This window comes from Astatotilapia calliptera, chromosome 22 (genome assembly GCF_964374335.1).
Source record: "Astatotilapia calliptera chromosome 22, fAstCal68.1, whole genome shotgun sequence".
Taxonomy (NCBI): domain Eukaryota; kingdom Metazoa; phylum Chordata; class Actinopteri; order Cichliformes; family Cichlidae; genus Astatotilapia; species Astatotilapia calliptera.
The window spans coordinates 29,918,402-29,942,469 of NC_137442.1; the positions used below are offsets into that span (position 1 = coordinate 29,918,402).

At 41.7% G+C, this 24,068-nt stretch overlaps 1 protein-coding gene across 2 annotated transcripts in view; it reads left to right on the top strand.

Moving 5' to 3' along the window:
- LOC113015435 (CMP-N-acetylneuraminate-beta-galactosamide-alpha-2,3-sialyltransferase 1-like) overlaps positions 1–24,068 on the top strand; it is a 102,550-nt gene that overhangs the window by 50,270 nt on the left and 28,212 nt on the right. For both annotated transcript variants that reach the window (XM_026157475.2, XM_080296294.1), the window contains 2 exons: positions 396–1,080; positions 4,277–4,470. In XM_026157475.2, coding sequence (XP_026013260.1) covers positions 790–1,080; positions 4,277–4,470 — 485 coding nt within the window. In that variant the 5' untranslated portion in view covers positions 396–789. The remainder of the gene's footprint in view (positions 1–395; positions 1,081–4,276; positions 4,471–24,068) is intronic.

Here is a 24,068-nt window from a genome sequence, read left to right on the forward strand (position 1 = left end):
CCCTGCTAGGCTAAGTAAACAGTCTTCCAGCCAATCCAGGTGGCCTTGCATGGAATGGGAAGAACAGACTAAACACAGTCGTTATCAGGGTGTTTTTGTTCGGCTCCAGCCTTGAGACCGCAGGTGGTTAGGATTAGGGTTAGTATTAGGTTTGCCTGTAAACCTATGTATGGAATTCTCCTATTTGACACACAAATGGATATCCTATGATACAGGTACTGTAAGGCCAGAATGGTGAAAAAAAAACTTGATTTTAAGGGTAACATGTTGTAATCTGTTATTCTAGGCTTTCTTAGCATAAAATGCAATCTAACCCTACGCTTAAGTGGTTTGTCAGTGAGCTGGGGGAATTCAAGAAGTCGATGTTACACAATGTCCTTTTATTTGCCTTCTAGGTGGATTATTAAACAATGGATGACACAACAGTCACTGACCTCAAAGAGTCAACATCAGAGCAGTCAGTAAATCGGATTTACACTCATAAACCTGGGACCACCAGGCTGGAAGAACCACACAGCAGATTTATCTTCCTTTGATTTGAAAGGAATCTGCAAAGAAGTCACATTGATGGATTTAATTAAGGACGTTTTTGACTGAAACCCCGAGTTGTCTGAAAAATAACCGCAAGTCATTTTGACGCCGTGTTTTGACACATCTGAGTCACCTGTACCATGTGGTCAATGGGCTTGCTCTTTTCTCACACCTTTTGGACTCTAGATTTATCGTGATGCTGCTTTTTTCTGTTGCGCTCTCGGAGTTTCCCACAAGCGGAATTTGACTATCGACAACATGCCTCTGCTCAAAGTCAGGAAAATCAGGACTTTTGCTCTCCTTTTTTGTGTGATTACATTTACAACTTTCCTGTTCAGCTATACCTTCCGGGACCCTTCACTCTACTTCTTTAAGTACGCATTTCGCCTGTCGGACAACTTCTTCTCCAAAGGGCTGTGTGCCTGTCGTCAGTGCATAGCAGAGCTGGAGGATGACCCGTGGTTCGCCGAACGCTTTAATCAGTCCATCCACCCTCTGATGACCAGAGAGAACAGTGCCCTCTCGGATGAAACCTTTAAGTGGTGGCAGGTAAGATTCAGGGGATGTGTGTGGGGGGAATTTGCAATGCTGTTTCTACACAAGATTGGTAATAAAAAAGCACATTCAGCATTCGAGAGAAGGTGAGGTGCTGAAAAGGAAAGATCATGAATAAAGAACAGAGTTTACACACTGCTGTAATGCTCCCACGACACATTTGTGTTTGCCACATTGATTGTTTCAAATCCAACAAGTCCTTACCAGGATCAAGTTGTGAAGCAAACTCCCACGCACAATTTGTTCATATTTAACAAGCAAGATGGAGAATATGGAAATTCTCTCCCAGAGAATCTGTAGATAACGAGAGACATTTTCCATACATGACTTGAAAGTGTAAAAGATGCTTTAACTGTTCACTCACTGGAATCTGTCTCCATCACACTTTAGGCCAGGGTTGTCAAACTCCATTGTAGGCCTTAGTGTTGGGCCACTTAAGTGAGCCGATGTTGTACCGAGGATGGTGTCCCCGACAAAATTTGTTTCCCCTGCGTCGGGAGCGTTCGCTGAGCAGGGAGGCGGATCCAGTTTACTCCGCCTCCATTACAGTCAAGTAGACGTGAATGTAGTGATGTTTTAGTTTTGTAAAAAAGTGAAAAATGAGTGTTGTTGCATTGCATTGTTGAGCGTTACAACAGAAAATCATACATTTATTGTTCTCACGTGGTATTCAATGGGATTATTTCAACAAACCAAGGACATTTTGCCTGATAATTATTTGTATCCTCCTGTAACTTTACTGTTTAAAGAGCTAAAACTTCCAAAGTTTCAGGAGTAATAAGTCATTATTAGAAGTGTTTGGGAACTAAAAATCAAGAATGTGAGATCCTGTTTGTTTGTGATTTGGAGAGCCCAACACATGCTCCCGACGCAGGGGAATCAAATTTTGATTCCCCTGCAGGACACCGGGACCAGTGAAGTCAGTGTAAAGAAGGTTAAATATACATGTAGATATCTTATTATAAGGAAAAGAAGTTAAATTTTTAACAGTACATGTCAGTTTTTCTACATGATAAAGAAATGTTGCTGAGGTAAATGAAAGGAAATTTGCCAACATGACTCTTTGGACTTAAATTGCAAAGTTCTGGTAGCTCATTGCTCTCACTGTCCGGTAAATATGAAACAGTTTCTGCTAATTCACAGAAAGTCCCTTGTTTCTTATTTTTTTAGCCATACCCATTTAAAAAAAAACAATTTTTATAGTCAGTAGTTAAAAAAATAGCAGAATTGTTTATCGTTAATGTAAATACTTTGGTGTGGTATTAAAGGTTATAACTTAATTATCAGTAAATGTTGTAAAACATATTAAAAAATATTTCACATTTTCCAAACCCATCCAGTGGGTCAGATTTGAGCTCAAACCGGGCCGTTTCTGGCCACCGGGCCTTATGTTTAACACCCCTGCTGTAGGCAATTAAACAGTCATAAAACTAGTTTAGCAGTAAACTTTTACAAGAGCTTTCAGAAAGCTTTACTTTAGTGACTTTGTTGCTAGAAAGTTAACAAAAACATCGGTAACACTGTATGTCTGTTTCCTTGTAATAACAAACCACAAGGAACGCAACTATCTCGCATGGCTCTGTTCCCAAATCACAAACATTTGAAGTTCACTAACTTGACTAATATTTCACCAAAATTATAACATTTTCATCACTGCAAGTGACAAAAAGTGTGAGGTGCAGGACCTCATTTCTTTCAGAAAAGGTTTGGCTAATGCTTCGTGACAACTTTCCTCTGAATGGGCTGCCCTACTCTAAACAGCAGAACATGTTTTACTATTTTTTGTAAATCCTTTTCTACTGACATTATATGGAGATAAGAATTGAAAAAATCAACCTCATTTGAAATCTTGGCCACACTTAAGATGAGCATCCAACGCTGTAACATATATGCGTGAGAGGAAATGAGACAAAGCATAAAAGTCTCTGTTTAATCTTACTATTACTGTAACAGTGAAAACTCAGTGCATCCCAGTCTTTTCAAGTCACTGAAGTCTCCATCTGGCAACTGTCTAGTGTCAGACTAAACATAATGTATTTGTTTTGACATGAGCACCATGACTTGACATGGCAGTCAGCAGAGGAATTGTTATCTCTGCCTCTTCCAAGATGGATTTTGTCACCTGTGTGATTGCTGGGCATCACTGACTAAATGGCCCCCTGAGAGTAGAAGCCCTTGGATGCAGAGTGACAGGAAATCCACTTTTTTTTTACTGTTATTTACTGAGATTTCCCCCATATCAACCTCCATTTTCTCTCCACCGGAAAAAAAGCTTAATGGATGTCACGCCCCCTACATTTGGCCTGTCGCGTGTGGGGAACATAAAACGCAGCAAACATAAAAAGGAATCCACGGTCGCTGGATACCATGGCGCTTAGTGTTTTATGGATCCCTTGCCCCATCTACATAAGTACTTATGTACCAGCCCAATATATAGTTTACTTTCTCTATATGTCATCATTAAACTGCAGCTCTCTAAATCAGAAAGAGCTATTCACAGAAATGATCCTACCTTTGTGTGGAAGGCATCCAGTATTCCCACATTCACCTCACACCATGTCCAATTAGAGGCAGGAATAGGCAAATTACTGCAAGGTTGCCTCCTGTCACTATTTATTCCAGAAAGTGCTTCTCACAGGAAGCTTGATGAGGCAAGCATCACATATCAACGGTTGCCCGGCCAGATGGTGTGGCCTGCTCTGCTCCAAGGCAAGGGCATGACCATAAGGTGCATCTGAGCACTTTTCTCCAAGGAGCTGTCACAATTTACATGTTACACAGCTAAATGTAATTCCTGCATCAATTGCTGCATATTCTAAACTTGCCTGCTGTCCACCTAAAACCTTATTGCCCAGTTGTTTAAATATGATAGAAAAAGCTGAATGAAAATTTTGAACCACATGTATCCAAAGCCATGCTTTAAAATTAGATTGATGTAGAATGTCCTGTATCCATTCAGCAGACAGCACACGCACATTCCTGCGCTTATTTGCTGACTCTCTGAGTTCAAAGCTGCCAGAAGAAAGCAGGGCCAAAAGAGCCCCCGCAGACGGAGCTAAGCCGCCCCTCAGGTTCTTTCAGAAATGTGCTCGGTGTCTTGAGCTCCACTGCCCTTGTTCAATCACTTCTACTTAAAGTGGCCCTGGAGCTGTGTGTCTGTCTCTGAGGCCTGCATGTGCTCTGTCACCAGTGGTTGCAGTCAGAGAGGCAGCCGGCCAACTTCAACGAAGTGGTGGAGGAGCTGTTCCAAGTCATCCCCGATGAGGTGCTTTACATGGATGCCGGTCCCGAGCGCTGTAGGACTTGCGCCGTCGTGGGGAACTCCGGGAACCTGAAGGGGTCCCATTACGGTGGCCTCATCGACTCTAGTGATTTCATCATAAGGTCAGTAAACACGTCAGTCAGAGGTTTGATTTTGAAGCTCTCACTTCTATTTACTCTGCACTGTGAAAATTGAATTGTGGATCTGTTGCTTCACTCTGCTTGGGCAGAGTGAATTTAAGAGTTGAATTTAATTTTTCAAGCTTCACAAGTCAGTTCATGTTATGAAAGCATCACACGAGGGCAAGGTAGCTGCCAGTGCAGCCTGTCGTTAGACATCAGAATTACAAAAAAACAAGAAGAAAGAAAAGCAAGCGGCAACCTCTGAGCTGAAAACTGCCACACAAATGTCAAAAATTGCAGTTCCCCTAATGGGCACATGAGGATGATTCCAAAAGCAAGACTTCCATGTAAAATTCCCAACCAAACAACATTAAAAAGTATAATTACAGCCTGGTACAATAGCAGCTTTACCCTCTGTGGAGGCCCAGCATCACAGCCCACCATGGTTGAACTGAGCTGGATGTCTCTACCCTGGAATTATCTGACTAATAATATGGCCTACTGCCTACTGGCTCCACTCCTGACTAAAAACACTGGGTATCTGGGACAGGTCGATATGTGCGACTGATACAGTTCTTTCTTGCTCTGCCTTTAAGTGTGCCATGCTTTAACATACCACGGAGGAAGGTCATTTTGAAGGTTCAGTAGCTTGGAGGTTTTTCAAACCTGCGATACCAAAAGCTTTTCTTCTCATTTTTACGGTAGTTTTTGATTTATTTGCAAACTGTGGTTAAGTATTCCGACGTAACTGAAGAGCTCAAATGATGACGCTTCTAGCTCTCTCTTTCACTCCCTTTCATTATGTTCAAGGCAATATTTGCTTTTATTGCACTCGTGGTTAGAGAACATTTGATTAATATTGACTAGATTAATATTATTTTGCTCCATCTGTCTTTTGTCAGCACCACTCCATATATGATATGTGGTGTGTGAGGAGGTGTGCTTACAGGCAGTGCAGGGAAAGTAAAGATGAGCACAGCTTTAAACAGCCGCAGTAGATGCAGTAGCTTACTAACTACAGACTAGTGTAAATTTGAAAAATGAATAACTTGCTGTTACGTTCCCCTGAGGGGTCTAGGCGGTGAGGGGAGAGTAACAAAAAGTGACCGGGTTAGAAAAAGGAGTCAAGGAGGCAAAAGGGTTAAATTAAAGAGTTTTATTAAAGTAGCTCAACTAAGAGAGACGGACAAGCCGCTATCACCATTTAAGAAAAACAAACAAAAACTCAGGCGTTGGTCAATAAAGCAAAGTCAAAAGGAAAGCGCAGCTCACTAGCTGCAATCACCACAAAACACAGACAGCTCACTAGCTGCAATCACCACAAAACACAGACAGCTCACTAGCTGCAATCACCACAAAACACAGACAGCTCACTAGCTGCAATCACCACAAAACACAGACAGCTCACTAGCTGCAATCACCACAAAACACACACAGCTCACTAGCTGCAAACACCACAAAAAATGGCACTCTGGCCCAGAGCTCACCTTTCCCTGGGCTTAAATACTTTTAATTACTGATGTGAGTCAGCTGTGTAACAGGGAAAGGTGGCACCTCAGGCAGAAGAAGTGGTGGGACACGCCCACACAGGCACCTTCAGGAGGAGGCCCTGCTAGGGCCGTAACACCCCCTCCCATAAATACAAACCCGTGGTTTGTCAAATTATCTCGATAACCAAAATGATTAATCAAGTCCGTAACCATTGCATCACCAAATTGCAGGTTTTCCACCTACCAAACCCCATAGCAACGGTTAGGCATTGTCAGCGGAAGCTGCCAACCCCATCTCAATGGGTTCAAAATACTTACTGAAGGTGGCCCCAGACCCTCAAAACAATGTCTCATGTGATGGCTAGGGCTTTGAGCCATCACATGTGGAGAACACAGGCAGTCAGAAGACCTTTCTGCAACACTTTGCAGACGATTCCTCAAGTCACCGGTACAGGCATGTTTGTTAGCCAGGGTTGCGGGTCTTACTGGTGGTTTTATACACAGCCTGTCCCCCTGCAGGTCATTTTGGGGACCTGGGAAATTGTCAACCAGCGGCCGCTCAGGGTTAATTGATCCCTTACACTGACCACAGGAGCCCCTTATACAACTATGCCCCAAGTGTGGTCCTTTGCTGGGCCTGACAACCTTGTTAGTTTGAGAACCATGAGTGACTGTTTTCAAATCAGGCCTTCTTCCCTTTCGATACGCTTTCCGCTTAAGTGCCAGTTTCACACAATCAGCAACCACATGGCCAGGCTTGTGGCAGAAGAAACACAGTTTTGCTTTGGAACTTGAAACCACCACTTTTTCAGCCTCGTTAGCTGGCTCCCTCCTAGCTCTCCAAGATGTATTGTAGTGAGAAGGGATGTCACATTCTACAGCATTTGTTTTATGAGTTAGGGTAAACTCATCTGCCAGTATGGCAGCCTGCTGTAAAGTGGAAACCCTCTGTTCACTTAAATAAAGAGCAATACACTCAGGAACAGAGTTTTTAAAATCCTCCACAAGCATGAGCTCACGTAACGACCCCAAACTTTTAACCTGGCTTGCAGAGCACCACCTACCAAAAAGCTTTGCCTTCTCCCGAGCAAAGTCAAGGTAGCACTGACCCTGTGCCAACTCCAAACCTCGAAAGTTCTGCCTATAGGCCTCAGGCACAAGTTCATAGGCTTGGAGGACAGCACTTTTAATCTTTTCATAAACTAGGCTGTCCTGCATAGACAGACCAGAGCAAGCTTCCTGAGCCTTACCTGTGAATTTACACAGCAACATCACCCCCCACACGTCTTCAGGCCACTGTAATGCAGTTGCTATGCTTTCAAATACACTGAAGAAGCTCTCAACACTGGATTCACAGAAAACGGGAACCAGGTGGATGTTATTGCCCACAAACGAGCTTCTAGACACCTGTTCACCAACAGATGTAGGCCCAGTGCTTGTCAGCTCCAGCTGATTCAACTGGAACGCCATTTCAGCCTGAAGAAAACCACCACACACACACACCTGTGCCAGTTCTCACAGGCTAGCCAACAATTAATGGTAACCGAACAACTTACTCTTCTTGACCAACTTACCTTTTGCTACACACACACACACTAACAAATACAACCTACCCAGTTCCTAAGCACAACAAACTTTACCTATCTTCTGGAGCGTGCTGGGCTCGAGGCAACTTGAAAGGCGAAACTTCAGCGACTGGAGCCCTGAATTGCCTACCCCCAACAGGGAACTAATCCCCGCCCAGGATTACTCCGAAAATAAAAAAGGCAAAACAACAAAAGAGTGCCCGAAGGAAGAACTTAAAACAAAGCTCAGCTGGACACTCACCTAACTAAACTGGGAAGTTGAATCTCCAAAGGTAAAAAACAGCCAGATAATCAAAAACCAATTCCAACTCAAAACTCCCTTTTCAACGATCCCGGACGAGCCCCCACTTTGTTACGTTCCCCCCGAAAGGGTCTAGGCATGTGAGTGAGGGGACCAGTAACAAATGAGTCCAGAACAGAATGAAAGGAAAACAGACCAGTGTTTTCAGTAAATAAAATAGTCTTTATTATAGATCATCTTAACATAAAGAGCCGGCAACGCCGTTTTACCAATAACACTTGGAAAAAGAGAAAAAGGGTTGCAACAACAAAGAACACAACAACCAAACAAAAACTCCACACCACGAGGAGGTACTTCCAGGGGCCCACAAGCTCACCCTGTCACTAACAGCAGCTGGCTTTACTGCTGCCAAGGCCCACAAGCCCACACTACTCACGCAAAGCAGCTATGCTGTTTCCACAACTCCACACTTTGAGCAGGCTAACCACACACAACGCAGAGACACCAGAGAACACCCCCACCCTGTTCACAGCTCATCCCCAGCTTATATGACCTCCGAGAGGTGATTGCTGACTGGGCCCAGGTGGTAAATGAGTCCAATGAGCAGCAGCTGTGTCCTGGGGAGAGAGAAGAGCAAGAGAGAGACGGGGGGTGGAGCAAAAGAGGAGGAGGTGGAGAAAAACACCGCGCCCACACAAGGGCAGTATCAGGAGGCCCAGCTAGGGCCGTAACACCCCCTCCCATAAATACAAACCAGTGGTTTGTCATAGAACGTCCTACCCAGCTTTTAAACATATCACCTACCATCCACCATAATAACGGTTAGGCATACCCTGCCGAATCTGCCAAGACCTTTTTGATGGGTTGAAAACACTGCACGGGGTTGGCTCAAGTCCCTCAACATAGTGTCCCAAATGACAGCCAAATGTTTTTTGAGCCATCACATATGGAGAACCCATCAGGCAGCTAGAAGGCCTTACAGCAACACTTCTCTGACGCTTCTTCGCTAGGTCATGGCAAAAGGCATGCTGGTTAGCCAGAGGTGCAGGTTGAAATGGTTGTGTCACACACAATCTATCACACTGTAGGTCATCTGGACCCGAGAGACCGTCATCAGGTGGCAGATTACAATTAGTTGATCTCTGACAGTGACCAAATGACACCACTGAGCAATTATGCTCCAACTGTTGCCTAGGACTGGCAACTTTGTCGGTTTGTGAACCACAGTTCACTCTTTTGAAAACAGATCGATTTTGCTTTGAGTTTGCTTTCAAACAGTGAGCAACCAGGTGGCCAGGTTTGTGGCAGAAGAAACAGAGCTTTGTTTTGGCTCTTGAAACCACGCCTGTATCGGCTTTGTTAGCTGGCACACTCCTAACTCTCAAGACTGACTGTTTCTGTTTGTAGGCCCCACAATCTGCTATTAAATGGCCAGACTTTAAACAGAAAAAACACTTTCTTTTTGCCTTGGAATGGGACACAAGTACCTCACCCTTTGGGTACTGTCTAGCTGGCACATCACTAACCTTCACTAGGTCATCGCGTCGGTCGTGCTTAATGACACTGGTTTTATGGATGAGGGCAAACTCATCAGCCAGTGTTGCAGCCTGCTGTAGCGAGGAAACCTTCTGTTCATTAATATATACCGCGATGCGCTCAGCAATGCAGTTCTTAAATTCCTCTATGAGCATTAGTTCCCGGATCGAAGCCGGGTCAGTGGCTTTGCAGGCCGCACACCACCGATCGAAAAGAACACCTTTTTCCCTGGCGAAATCAAGATAGGACTGACCCTGACCTCTTCTCAACCCCCGGAAACACTGCCTATAGGCTTCTGGGACCAGCTCATAGGCCAGCAGGATAGCCCTTTTCAGCTTGTCATAGTCCAAGCTGTCCTCAGCTGACAACGAGGAACAGACTTCTTGAGCCTTACCCGCCAGCTTACATTGGAGCAAAATGGCCCATGAATCCCGTGGCCAGTGCAAGGCCGTGGCTATTCGTTCAAACGACTCGAAGTAGCTATCGACCTCAGTGTCACAGAACATCGGAACCAGACGACTGTTTTTCCCTACGTCAAACGAGGTGTCGGCCTGACGAATGGAGGCAGTCGGAGGAAGGGAAACCTGCCGGAGTTCCAGCTGTCGCAACCTCACAGCTGTCTCTGCCTCCACCTCCACCTTCCTCAATTCGACCTCCCTAGCCCTAGCCAGTTCCGCGTCCAAACGCCTAAGCTCTAGCTCCCTTTTCAGCTGGAACTCTCTCTCACGCTGCTCCTTCTCCAGCTGGAGACGAGCCAGACGGACACGGAGCTTAGCATCCAGCTTCGAGCCTTCACTTGATTCAATGGAGAGGGGTTCGAAGCGAGGCACTGTCATGGGTTTGTTCTCAGGCAGCCCCTGATCAACAGGTGTCGACACCAATGGACCTACAGCTTGAGCTGGCGCCTGCAGAACGGGCTGAGACGCTGCACCACGCTCACCCTTAAACACTGCAATATCAAAGGTAGCCATTGACTCTAAAACAACTACCTGAGGCTAACAATAACAACAAAGAAGCACCACCTCCAATACACAAATGAGAAACAGGCGGGAAAAGTGTGGCCACAGGTTAACCAATAAATAAAAATACCGCCAACCCTCTCCCCAGACCTGCCTACTAAAATCTTAGCCTAGTTAGCTTCTGGAGTGTACCAGGCTCGAGGCAACTTTAAAGGCTAAGCGTCAAGTGCACAAAGCACCGACAAGCCTACCCCCGACAGGGAACTAATCCCCACCCGGGATTACTCCGAAAATAATAAAGGAAAAATAAAAAATGAGTGCCTGAAGGAGGAGCTTACGCTCAGCTAGACACTCCCCTTTGCTAACTAGAGAGAGAGCGCAGCAGATACAATACAACTAAACAAGCCACCGGCAAACAACTCACTAAAACTCAATTGCTGTTCCTTCCAGTCATATCCCGGACGAGCCCCCACTTGTTACGTTCCCCTGAGGGGTCTAGGCGGTGAGGGGAGAGTAACAAAAAGTGACCGGGTTAGAAAAAGGAGTCAAGGAGGCAAAAGGGTTAAATTAAAGAGTTTTATTAAAGTAGCTCAACTAAGAGAGACGGACAAGCCGCTATCACCATTTAAGAAAAACAAACAAAAACTCAGGCGTTGGTCAATAAAGCAAAGTCAAAAGGAAAGCGCAGCTCACTAGCTGGAAACCACAAACACAGACAGCTCACTAGCTGCAATCACCACAAAACACAGACAGCTCACTAGCTGCAATCACCACAAAACACAGACAGCTCACTAGCTGCAATCACCACAAAACACAGACAGCTCACTAGCTGCAATCACCACAAAACACAGACAGCTCACTAGCTGCAATCACCACAAAACACACACAGCTCACTAGCTGCAAACACCACAAAAAATGGCACTCTGGCCCAGAGCTCACCTTTCCCTGGGCTTAAATACTTTTAATTACTGATGTGAGTCAGCTGTGTAACAGGGAAAGGTGGCACCTCAGGCAGAAGAAGTGGTGGGACACGCCCACACAGGCACCTTCAGGAGGAGGCCCTGCTAGGGCCGTAACACTTGCTTACATTTCTTTTGGATTTATTTAGGTTCTGTTGCCATTTACTATTTTACTGAGATCACCACTTATATTTTAGAACGATAAAATGTGTTGTCTTATATATGAAATGATACAGATATTTGGTGCTTTAAAAATCTTTCAGCTGTCAAAAACATAAACAGACATTCTAAATATTTTTATGTGAAATTATTTGTATTTTTATTGTTTTTTTTTTTAGTTAAGAATAGAAATATGGGGGTGCAGAATAAAGGTATTTTATTGTCACAAGAAGTTGTGGAGTACTTGTTTACGTTCTCCCTGACTCTGCTAGGATCAGTTCCTTGTTTGTGCGTTTCCAAACATGTGTGATGCCAAGTTGCAGAGTGCCCCCGGTGGACAAAATGTGTAATATCAGCCCAGATTACATGGTTGAAGGGTGTTTCTCCCTTCTCTTTTTTACTTTTTAAAATCCCATTTATCGCTTGTTATAATTGCAGACACCAATAGATCAGCAAGTAGCTAAATATCAAGGTCAATATATCAGACAGGGTTTAAATTTTGCACTCTAACAAGAAGGCTTCTGCTTTGAAGCCCACACTGTAGTTTCATCCATCATTTATAACCAGTCTATTAGTTGTAGAAGAAGAAAGTTTGCTGGCAGCTGGCATCAATAATAATGATTGCTAACTGAAGCTTAGCTACTTTGCCTTTCAAGTGGCTGGTTGTTGTTATGACTACCATAAAGAACATCAGGCATGCATACATCCCAACACTGAAGCAACATGTATATTTCAATAATAAACTCTACTTCTTAGATATTTCATAAGTTCAAAATAATATTAAAATATTAACTATACTTATTTCCCTATATCGTATGAATATATTCTTTCCAGCTAATTACTGCTACGACAAACTCAAATAGAGCAGAAAGTCGTGCAGTAAAATGATTAGAAAACACTGTAGCCAAAATATGCTTCCCATTTAATTTAGAGATGATACTGAAAGAAGTCTGCTCAGGGCTGAGTGCACCATTGACTCTATGAGGTCTTGTTCTCAGTGTGTATTCTTGGAATGTGAGAATCTGGCATTCTTTAAACTCATCTCTATATTTAGAGATAGATCTATAGATATAGAGGTAGAATATTAAGGCAGTGAAAGATTTCTAATATTTAGGTCATCATTCCTGGTTATGCCCCTAAAATAATTTTTACTTTGCTGGTACAACAAATCAAAGTCGGCCCAGGAACCTGGTTAAATGTGCCAGATGTTTTATCATTTTTAATTTTGTCTTTGTTCTTTCATTTCATAATTTATTAACCTGGAGGCATCCTTGTCTTACTGTTATTGCCTCGTCAGATGTCTTTTCTTTCCCTGGATTTAAAAATGAACTGAGGGGTTTGCTGCTTTTAACAAAAGCAGCTCTTGCTTGTTCAGTCCAACCAGTATTTACCGCCACAGAAGATACAAAAGTACTGCAGTTAACTATCAAAATTTTCAGCTTAACAAAACTTTTACTATGCAAATTTCTATCGGTGTTCTGCTACTGGAAACCGAATTCCCCAGAGGAACCTACCCGATGGATTAATAATGATCTGTCTCTTAGGACTGCGCGATATATCGAGTTTTTAAAAAATATCGATATATTTTCATACAAGATATAAGATATGACATTATCGTTTATATCGATATAGTCTATGTTACGTTATAATTATACTTGTGGAGCCACAAGTTTGCCTCTCTTTCGTCCACTTTTGTCTCTATGCAACATTACTGGGCCTCGCCTCTCCTTCACTGAACACAACTCCTCCTCCCCCATCACTTCACCTGCAGGCAACGACAAGATGGACACGACAAATCTCCGTTAACGAGTTACCGCGGATCGCCCGTGCGTGGGGCTGCACGCCGTCAACCGCGAGCTAACCGCGCTAACGACATGCATGGCCTAAAATCCTTTCATTTTCTCAAAAAACGACAGTGCGCTTATGGCCATAAATGGCACCTGTTAAAAGACACGGTTACGAAGCAGATTTCAAACTCCAGGCTGTCAGCCACACAGTAGAACATGGGAATAGAGCAGCTGTGAAATCTGTCTTTGTTATTATGCTCAGCGTCTTTTAGTTTACATTTTGACTGCACAATTGTGAGCTTTTTGTTATGCACAAAAACAACATTGTTTTCTTTTATTTATGGAGCATTATTATTTAATAATATTATTTTTGAGTAATTTCTTCATGTACATCTACGCTGTATGTTAATAAAAGTGCCTGTGTGACATCTGGGACACAGCTTTGACTAAGAACTCTCTTTGTGTTCTTACCTTATGGCTTAAAAAAATATATCGAGATATATATCGTATATCGCCATCCAGATAAAAAATATCGAGATATGAGTTTATCGCCCAGCCCTACTATCTCTCTATCTATCTTATTATTGCCATAGACTGTATATAAAAGATGGACATAGTCGCCATGACAAAAGTGGCTGCATTTAGATGAACATTTAGTTACTAAATGCAACAAAAAATTTTATGGGTCCATTACACAGACACTGATACTTGCTAACCTGCTAAATGCTATTGTCTATTAATTGGACCAAACACCCAACATACATATAACATACATATAAAGGAGTAAAGCATAGAAACAAGTTTGTTTTTGTGTTTTCATTTTATTCTTTGTCAGGTTGTAAACACAGATTTTAATACTGTTAAGTTGGAAATTCATTTTAACATCTATGACGTTTGGAGACACAGAGGCTCAAGTGGTCGTTAGAGGAACTGCAGTATTTGGCACACATAAAGTATGTGTCTTTGTGATCTTGTTTTAAAAGAGTAGATGCACTTAGTTTTTATTTTACTGATTTCTCTCATGACTCATATCTCTCTCTCTGTATTTGATTTGCCGACTGCACTCATCAGTCCTGTCTCACTCACACATTTATGCTCTGCCGTGAAGCTTTCCAGAAAGAAAGGTGGGGCTAGAGATTTGACTGTCCCACATCCTCATTCTGGGTTAGATAACCATTTGAGTAAATTGCCTCAACAATGCAGGAGATAAAAACCATGCAGTTTGAATATTATAATGTTTCTCCCGTGCCTTGCGGTGATGAGAAAGAGAAGAAGAGTCTGTTGCTCTCTGTGTTCTCACATATCAATTACAGCACAGCAGAGAAGGAATTTGAATAGATAAAAAACAACAGAGTTTGCTCTCTGAGGTATAAATGACAAGAATGTACATGAAAGGGTTAAAAAACATGCTCGCTCAGACTTTGTTGATGCTGTTTCTCCAGAGTAGAGAAGTCACTGATTGCATTCTTAAACAACTTAGGAGAAAAATCAAATTGATAGTTATTATATCTGAAGACTGAAGTGTAGTACAGCTTGTTTTTTTAAAGCAGATTAACACCAAAATTTAAAAGATGACTTGAAGAAGATGAGGATGACCACTTAAAGACAAAACCTTGCTTCAAATGTGTTTTCAACTTTTCAATTGGCACAAAACATAAAAGAATTAAACAAATACTATAACATTGATGCCAAACTGAAGCCTTTGCTATGTCCTGATTCTGTTTTATCACTTTGCAGTTTGGATTTGAATGAGACTTGTTGAGCTCTGACTCAGAATAAGCTAAAGGCTGCAGGGGTGGGAAATGTATATTCCTCGAGAGTGGATTTGTATTATCTAGAGGGAGTTCTCAGAATAGTATTTAACAACTCTGAAGGCTGTTACAGTCTGTATCGGAATTATCCTCTGCAACTACAAGAGATAAAACTTCATCCAAAGTTTTTTTTTCTGAACAATAATGTCTGCACTACAGATTGTGAAATAGTTTTATTAAATACCATACCTACTAAATGTTTTATATCAGATCAGAATTGATTAGTGAACAGTAAGCAGAGGGTTTAAAAAAAAAAAAACAAAACAATAAAACAATGCATTTCACCCAGATCCTCTAAAGCCTCCTTTATGGATTATTATGAATATTGAACAGCACTGGCCTGTCTGCTAGAGCCTCTTGTTTGTTCAGCAGATTGAAGTGGAAAATAGATTTGAGTCATAAAAGCAGCCTTTGCATCTTCCTTTCACAGACAGTTTTTGTTCTTCTAAGGCGGTATAATTGATAAGCCGATGCACATGATCACTAAAACCTCCGTTTTTTTGTTTGGGGTGGGGTTGTCTTATCTTTCTGAAATGCACCAGTCCACAAAAGTCCACTTCCTGTTGGCGTGGGAATTCAGATAAGAAGTACATTTTAGACAAAGACTTGGAATCACATTTTATCTGTTTTATAGTTCACAAATAGGGAAGAGAAGGGAGAATAATTTGGAATAAAGAGCAAATAAGCGTGGCCTGGTATGTCTGTGCTTGTTTAAAATTACAGCCAGTGCCATAGAAAGTGCAAAATAACGTGCATGAACTCTAGATAAATATTTCAAGTTACTTTAATGGATATAAGGATATAAAAATAACAATGGATAGAAATAGTTTATGTTCTTCTAAAACATAGTAATTGATAAGCCACACTTAACGCATACATCCATCTGTCTATTCTCTTCTGCTTATCCTGATCAGGGTTAAGGGGATGGGCAGGCTGGAGCCTATCCTAGCTACAAGGTGTTACGGTTAGGCCCACTATGTTGTCCATCTGATATGATGGTCCATTTGAGTTTTGCCAGACAAATATAGTTTTTATGAATAGCATGAGGAGGGACTATAGGCTATACCCAAAAGATGAGCATTACTGTTGTGGTTTCAGCCAATAGTTTCTAGAGTCCACCTTTAAAACCTCAGTGTTAGCCATATTAGCTTTTTAGACCCAGGTGTCACCACATCTAGAAAAGAGGGTGGGTTGCTAACTGAGCAAGTTCTACCTAACTTCGTTGACAAGGTGCAAACTTTGCCTAAAAGAAGACCATATTATTCAGATAAAAAGTAACTTTCAGCTGCACCCTTGCCACCAGGGGTCACCACAGCATGTAGTTCCACATGTTTGTATACCAGACACAATCCCAAGGGAGACTTGTGTCAAGCTAGAATTAAACCCAGCTTTTGCTTGCCAAGTAAATGCTAACCACTAAACTACTGGAGCCACATATTTTTGTTAGCTAGGCCTGAACTAGTTGATTAATCTGATATTATTTATACAGTTGATACAGTTGTCAGCAAAGGGAACAGTAGTTACAGAGTTACTAATGTTTATTAAGTAATGTAGTAACATTAATTACCAAAACTCTTTTTAGGACGAGGCTGCAAACATATTAATTTCATGGCTGAATTTCAACATGGAATTATATGGGGCCTGTCTCAAGTGGCCATTAGAGGAACTGCAGATTTTGGCAATTGGCTTCTTTTTTGAGACTCATAGGGCAGGGCTTTTGTGGTGTCTTTTATATATAAAAACATACCACATTTTCTTGTCTTAAAAACATTGTATATATATACAATGCTTTTAAGATAAGACCTTTTTGGAAAGTCTATTACTACTTCAAATTGAAGTGACATTTTAAAACTAAATATAGTAACTTGAGCCTGAAAAAATTGGATGCTTTTAGAGGAGCAGGGACAAACATTAGCCCAATTCTGTGGACAAGCACTCAGTTATGATCGATAGCAAACAGATAGATAATCTATTCAGCATGATGGTCATATCAACAGATTAACCATTAAGCAAATATCCAAAAGCAAATTTCTTGCATTATTCTTACAAGGCTTTTAATTCAACCCAGCATGGCTTTGCCAACCTGCTATGACATTTTGCCTCTGTATAAAACCATATTATTGCACTTATCTTCTCTGGCAGCCCCCTCCATGGCAGCAGCATGATACTGTCAACCAATTCAATTATAGAATGACAGGACAGCAGCAAGACAAGAGTTATTACTTTGCTATTAGCAGAAGAGCTTCCTCTAGACGTATGCTTTGAAAATGTTTGCTGTCTTTTTATTTACTGTAGGCTGAGCGTCACATTTTCAGTCATGCTTGGTTGGAAGCTGTGGTGCTGAGCCAAAAGGTCACAACAACAGTGAATAGGAAAGGGACCACTAAGGGGTACATACATTTTTTCTTTTCTTTTTCTTGTTTTTTTACAAACCTGAAATAAACTGTTGCGCTGATTGGACTGACGTCTACATGCAAATTTCTAAAGCAGTGGCTGACACTCGCTGGGAGCACTGTCCAGTAAGAACGAGCAGGCTGAAAACAAAGGATTCCAAATATCCACAGTTCAGTTCACTCAGATCCTCTAAAGCCTCCTTCACAGACTATTATGAATATTGAATGGCACTGGCGTATCTGCTAAAGCCTCTTGTTTGCTCAGCAGATTTCATTAAAAATAGATTTGACTCATAAAAAGAGCTGTGCATTTTCCTTTGACAGACAATAGTGAGCTCATTGGCTTTTGAATGATGAAATCTTATAAGAGATATGCTGTTGAAGCACCAGTAAGTCACTGTAATTATTAAAATTTCATTCAAGATGTTTTTTTTGTTTTCAGCTTGTCTTAGGGAATGTTACAGTGTTACACTATGCTCAATTCCAGTTTGTATCTGCAGATAAGGACATTTTAGACACAAAGTCAATGTTTTTGTCTAGTAAATGTAAAAATACAGCTAACTTTATGGAGGTGAAGACACAAATAGTGGAATCACATTTCATCTGTCCTGCACTGTAGTAGAGATAAGGGAGAGTAATAAGGGGCAAACACCAGACAAAACTTAATGGAAAGCGTAATGGAAAGGGCAGCATAAAGGTGAGGAACTATAATTACAAATTAATACTTTCATGAATAGCTGAATAGAAATACAAGAGACACAATTAAAAATGGCAACTAAGTGGAGAGGAAAATAACAAAAACAAAAAGTCACCAAGCATCAGATGTCCATGGAAGTTATTTTCTGGATTAAAGATCATCAGCTTTGACCTTTAAAAAGACATCCCTTTATTGCTAAATTTGGTTGAAAGGTAAAGTGTAAAAATTGTCTCTATGACCTCATTTTGAATTCATATGACCCGTTGTGCAGTTTTCAGGAGAAAAACTGGATAGATTAGTTAATAGGTAAAAGTTTAGCATACATCATATTCAATTAGAAACCAAGTTCCAAAAACTAGCCACATGGCACTGGCTACAATAGCAGGTCTATCCACATATGGGAACACACAATTTTTGTTCAACTGCTCATTAACATGATATCTAGTCAGCCAATCACGTGGCTGCTGCTCAGTGGATTTAGGCCATTTGGGTCAAAACAACCTGCTGATGTTCAAACTGAGCATCGACAGGATGCAAGGTAAAAGGGGATTCAAGTGACTTAAATTACCTTTCTTCCCCTTATTCCAATGAATTTGGCATACTTGCTGGTGCCAGAGTATTACCTGAGTATTTCAGAAATTGCTGACTGGGATTTTAATGCACATCCATTTCTAAAGTCCCAAAAAACAGAAGACATCCAGTGAGAGGCAGTTCTCTGGGGGAAAAATGCTTTGTTGCCTATCAGCTCGACAGAAATTAGCACTTCTTACAACTAAAGTACAATAGCATCTCTGAATGCACAACACACTGATCCTTGAAGCACATTGAAATTAGCTGGCAAATAATATGTCCAATAATATGTGGTGAAGCCTGTTCAAGAAGTTTGTGATGCTCGTTTTTCAATAATTAGTCACTGCTTGCTAGCATTAGTTAGCACTCCGCTCACTGGTGACATATGGCTCTCAAAATCAACCAGCACTTTTTAAAGAACTTTTGTGCTGTTTCTTGTCTGGTAAAGTCATCTTTTCAATATTTCTAGAGGTGGTATTGGGATAAGTCATGATGTTAGTCAATCTATACCAGAATAACCACTATAACACATACAAAACCTGGGAATTTATTTTTATAAAAAGTCTAATCACTCGAGGCACGTCTGAACAGAGACTATCAGCAATTGCATTCTCTTAGTAGTCTGTATGCTCTGCGGGTACACTAGCATATTTCATTTGAAATAGAAGTAGTCTGTCTGGGATGTATGATTGTCTCATCATTTTTATTTACTCTGCTGAATTGAGGATCAGTCAAGCTTATAGTCGACATGATAATGTAAGCCCTTGCAAATAACTTCATTAAGATGGATCTTGGAGCCAGCAGATGTAATAGGCAGGCATTTGTGACTCAAAGTCTCTGGATGAAATTGGCTTTAAAACTGGGATTTTAACACAAGTAATGCACATGCTTTCTCGCTTTGCTTCTCTTCGGTCTTCTCTCAATCTTTTTCTTTGTTTATATACTTGTTTATAAGAAAGAAGTTGGGTGTGTGTGTGTGTGTGGGGGGGGGGGGGGGGGGGGGGGGGTTGCCTTTCTCAGTGAGAGACTCATTAAGATATTGATATGTTCCTGGGGGCTGATGAATGGCCAGAAAGCTCCATGTGATGCCTCTTAACCCTGTCTAAGGATAAATAAGCTGCACTTTGGTGTTGGTAATCAGTAGTTTAAAGTTCAAACAAAGATCTAGTATTAAAAGCTAGTCCTTCCATTATTCCTCCTCCTCCTGGTTATTATTACTGCACAATGAGAGTGGTGCCTTCAAAGATTTTTTTTTCCTAAAATTTCCATTAAAGACTTTATTTTCATGGGCACCCAATCCACTTTGCAATCAGTGCTGTCCTTGGCTCAGCGGACCTTTGTGTTATTGTGAGGCAAAGAACAATTGAGGTCTCTGGCTTGATTGCTACTCAGGCTACGTCACACTACAAATGAGTGCCACCAGGGCACTGTAGGAAATTTAGATTTGCTGTATGAAATTCACTTGATCGGGTCATGATCATCTTTTTTTCTTTCGTTTTTTTTGCATATACCCTGATGTACAGTGATCAGCAAAGAATATTTGATACTAAGTGTTTCAATGATGATACGAAAATGTTAAGCCATCCCTCATTTCTTTGTGTTTGGAAGGTAAACTGGAAATAGGTATAGCTGTTAAGGGGAACATGTGCAAACATAAATGGACATACAGTGTACAATTTAAAACCAGAGTTTTTACTATTTTAATAAACGTGAAAGTCAATATTTGTCTGTCTGAACAGTCTGAACTCTTAGGCAAGCTTTCTTGTCATTTCTTTAAGTTATCCAGACTTCCTGAAGGACATTCAAAGCTCTTCTTTGGATATTTGCTGGCTGTTGGTCTGGGCTCTTGACTGATCGTGTTGCATCCAGCTATGCGTGTACTATATTAACAGGGTCTTTAGGATTATTTCTCGTCTTTCCTCATGTTGTGCACTTTCCATTGTTATACCTCTCTGACCTGTCAACCCCACGTGATGTTTGTGTAATGTATGTATGGTCGGAAGGGTAAGATGGCGCTGGCACGGCTGGCAGCCTTAACCCAATTTCCCTCGGGATGAATAAAGTATTATCAAATCAAATCAAGTTTCTCGGACAAGAAGTGAAACGTCTTCAAGGAAACTTATAGAAGTCCAAGTGCTTTTCTTTCCAAGGCTCCTTAGACTGTAAAAAACAAACAAAAAACTTTGGCTTCAGAAAACCTGGTTCAGAAAGACCACTTTCAAAATGACAGGAAAATATGTCTCTTTGGAAGCAAAATAAGAAAAAATAAGAGGTGCCTGAAGACATTTGCAGCAAGAACAGATCATTTCATTTGTTTTAAATATCTTAAAACACACGGAAAAAAGGGATATACTTTCAACTCCCACGCTACAGTAGTAGGATGCATCCTGGCAGCAATATTCCCTTCAGTAAGTGTTGTTGTGTTCATTTTCTGATATAGCAACACAAAAAGTGATAATGTCTCCCTTGTGTCATTACTGAATAAGAGGGCATTGTTGTGCAAATGCTGTGTTAGCACTGTTTCATTCACTTCCGTAAAAAGCTAACCACAGCACGCAGAAGGCTCACCTTTGGAGCTTTTCTGGATTCGAATGATAAGTGCTGGGATTGGCATTGGCCTTTTCTGACAACATTTTTCCCAAAACATTTGAAACTTGAGGAGAAAATTCAAGCTGTTGAAAGGTGATGCAGCCTCCGTATTGTTCATATTCTTCATATACATTTTTATCTTCTGCTTTGTGTGTCAACTGATGTTTGCTTGTCTTTTTCTTTTTTGATAGACACACCCTCAAGTTGGCAGTTTCTAATTTGCTTGAGGTTGGTGGTAGTCAAAGCAGACTCATCCATGACAGTTCTGGGAATCCCAGAGAAAACTTTCAGATAATCCAAATATCACACAACAACTTGAAAAAACATTAATGAACATTTAAGAAAACAGCAGAGTGAAGTAAGCAGATATTGAGATGATGAGATTTATTTGTCAGTTGCAGGTCTTTTGCCCACAACTGAGATGACAGACCTTGCCGACCGTACATACAATACAAACATCACATTGGGGAGACAGGTCAGGCCAGGTAGCGAGGAAAAAAAAACATTGAAATGTGCAACACAAAAGGATAATACAGGAATGCACAAATATCAACACACCATAACACAATAAACACAGACAAGCAACATGGGAAAGAGTTCCAGTGTGTACATCTGATCTGGGACCGCTGCAATCTTTCGACTGCGCCTCCAGCTGACCCGATGTCCACATCATGGGGGAGGTAAGCGTTGGAGGTGGCGTTGGATCCGGGGTAGGGAGGGTGATGCGTCAGTGAGTGCTTACCAGTATCAGTATATGTATGTGTGTGCGTGTCCATAGTTCAGCTGAGACAGTGTCCTTCGCCCTGCCAGGCTAAGTAAACAGTCTTCCAGCCAACCCAGGTGGCCTCGCATGGAATGGGAAGGAACAGACTCAACACAGTCGTTATCAGGGAGTTTTTGTTCGGCTCCAGCCTTGAGCTCCGGCCTTGAGCCCACAGCTGGCGCCGAAGGGGTAGCCGCATTATGATGGTAATTGAGAATTTCAAGCTGTTTTTAACACTCCGACACTGGTCTCTCAATCTCCCATTAATAGCTGCGAGCTTCTCCGTGATGTTATTAGCCGTCGATATTATTACTCAATACCATTTTATATGTTCAGCTGGCATTTATCCTCAGATATCTGTTAAGCGAGGTCAACAAAAAGATTTATCTCTGTATATGAATGAAGTAAACTGTGATTCAGTCTTGGTTAAGTAGGTTTTGTCTTTTTATACTGGAAACTCCCCAGTGCCTTCCTCAGTCTCCTGTGTATCACCTCCTGTTTTCCAAGATGCAGCAGCCCTGCTCATTTATCTTTACCACCACACAATAAAAAATACAATTCAAGAATTCAGTAATAATTGCACCAAGTCACTCCTCACCCAGGCCCTTGATACAGCTGCCACATCTGCCGGTTTAGCTCACTGGGATGAGCGGGCCTGGGTTTGAACCCGACCATTTTGCCGCATGTCTCCCTCTGCTTTCCTGTCATTCTTCACTGCGTCTGTCCAATAAAGAAGGAGGGGTTCATCCTGGTGTTTATGAGTGCTGTTAAATGCAGGTGAAAGCACCAGCAGCTGATCTAAAACCTACAACTTAGTAGCACACCCATCAGGAATGATGCTGGGAATGCTGAGCCCCACGTGTGAAGCCCCCAGGACTACTTTGTAGCCACATAAGTTTGATGTCCCAGCACACTTCCTGATGAAATACTGCTGGTTGTAAATTAACTTATTCAGGCAAACTTTTTGGTGACCTGGAAACAAAAGTACACATAACATTCTTCTTTGTGGAAAAACCATAAATCAGAGGACCTTCTGGTATCTAATTTGCATGTCTATTGCAGCTGCCTCAGGGACTCATCTCCAGGAAGCGTCAGTATGGAGGCCAGGGGTTGCAGGAATGCTTATTTTTCAGTTGCTCTCCAGTGTTGATGAATCCGGTTCAGTGAGGGCACAGCTGTGCGGTAATGTGCTGGGGTGAGGTTGACATGCAAAACAGCTGTTGTGGGTCCACTGTAACTGATGTTAATTAGACTCTGAGTTATTGTTTTTTCTAACTATGCTGGGCTGCAGAATCTGTACTTCAGTCTGTGGTACACTTTGGGATTGGTGTTTGACTTGTTCAAAGAAATTTTGAACCTTTTAAAAAGAAAAAAATTGGTAAACAGTTTCAGAAAGTTTTATATGATATTCAGAGTACAGCAGAAAACAAGTACAACAAAAACATGAATCAAAGACTAATATACTGCGCATAAAAATTAAAGGAACACTGTGATAGGGACCCAACACACACACAGGATTTCATGCAAGTGCAGGTCCGTTTTATTTTGTTTTAGCAACTGTTTTCGGTACCAGTCACTCCGTAACAGCTGCTCCATTCCACACACCCTCCTCCGTCTCCGCCGTCACTATATATACACAGAGAAGAAGAAGATCATTACAGTGAGTGCTCACACCTGCCCTCTCTGCCACACCTCAGCGCCGCTCTGAGAGCTCACAGTACCACCCCTCCACTGCAGCAGGCCCGAGACCACATCCCTGCCACAAACACTTTTTATCAGAGCAGATATGAGATGTGGTATGGAGCTTGGCAATTTGGAAGGGGTTCAGGATATTGCTGCTATTCCTTCAAATCCATCAGAGCCAGTGGATGTGGTTTGGGTATCTACCTTCTAACTGAGGTGTTTGACCTTCTGAGGAGGTCCCAGTAGGTCAAACCAACCAAGGATTATATCCCTCGTTTGGCTTGGGAACACCTTGGTGTACCCTCAGATGAGCTGGAGAGAGGCGGTCTGGGCTTGTCTGCTTAGATTGCTACCCAGCAATGGATGGATAAAGAT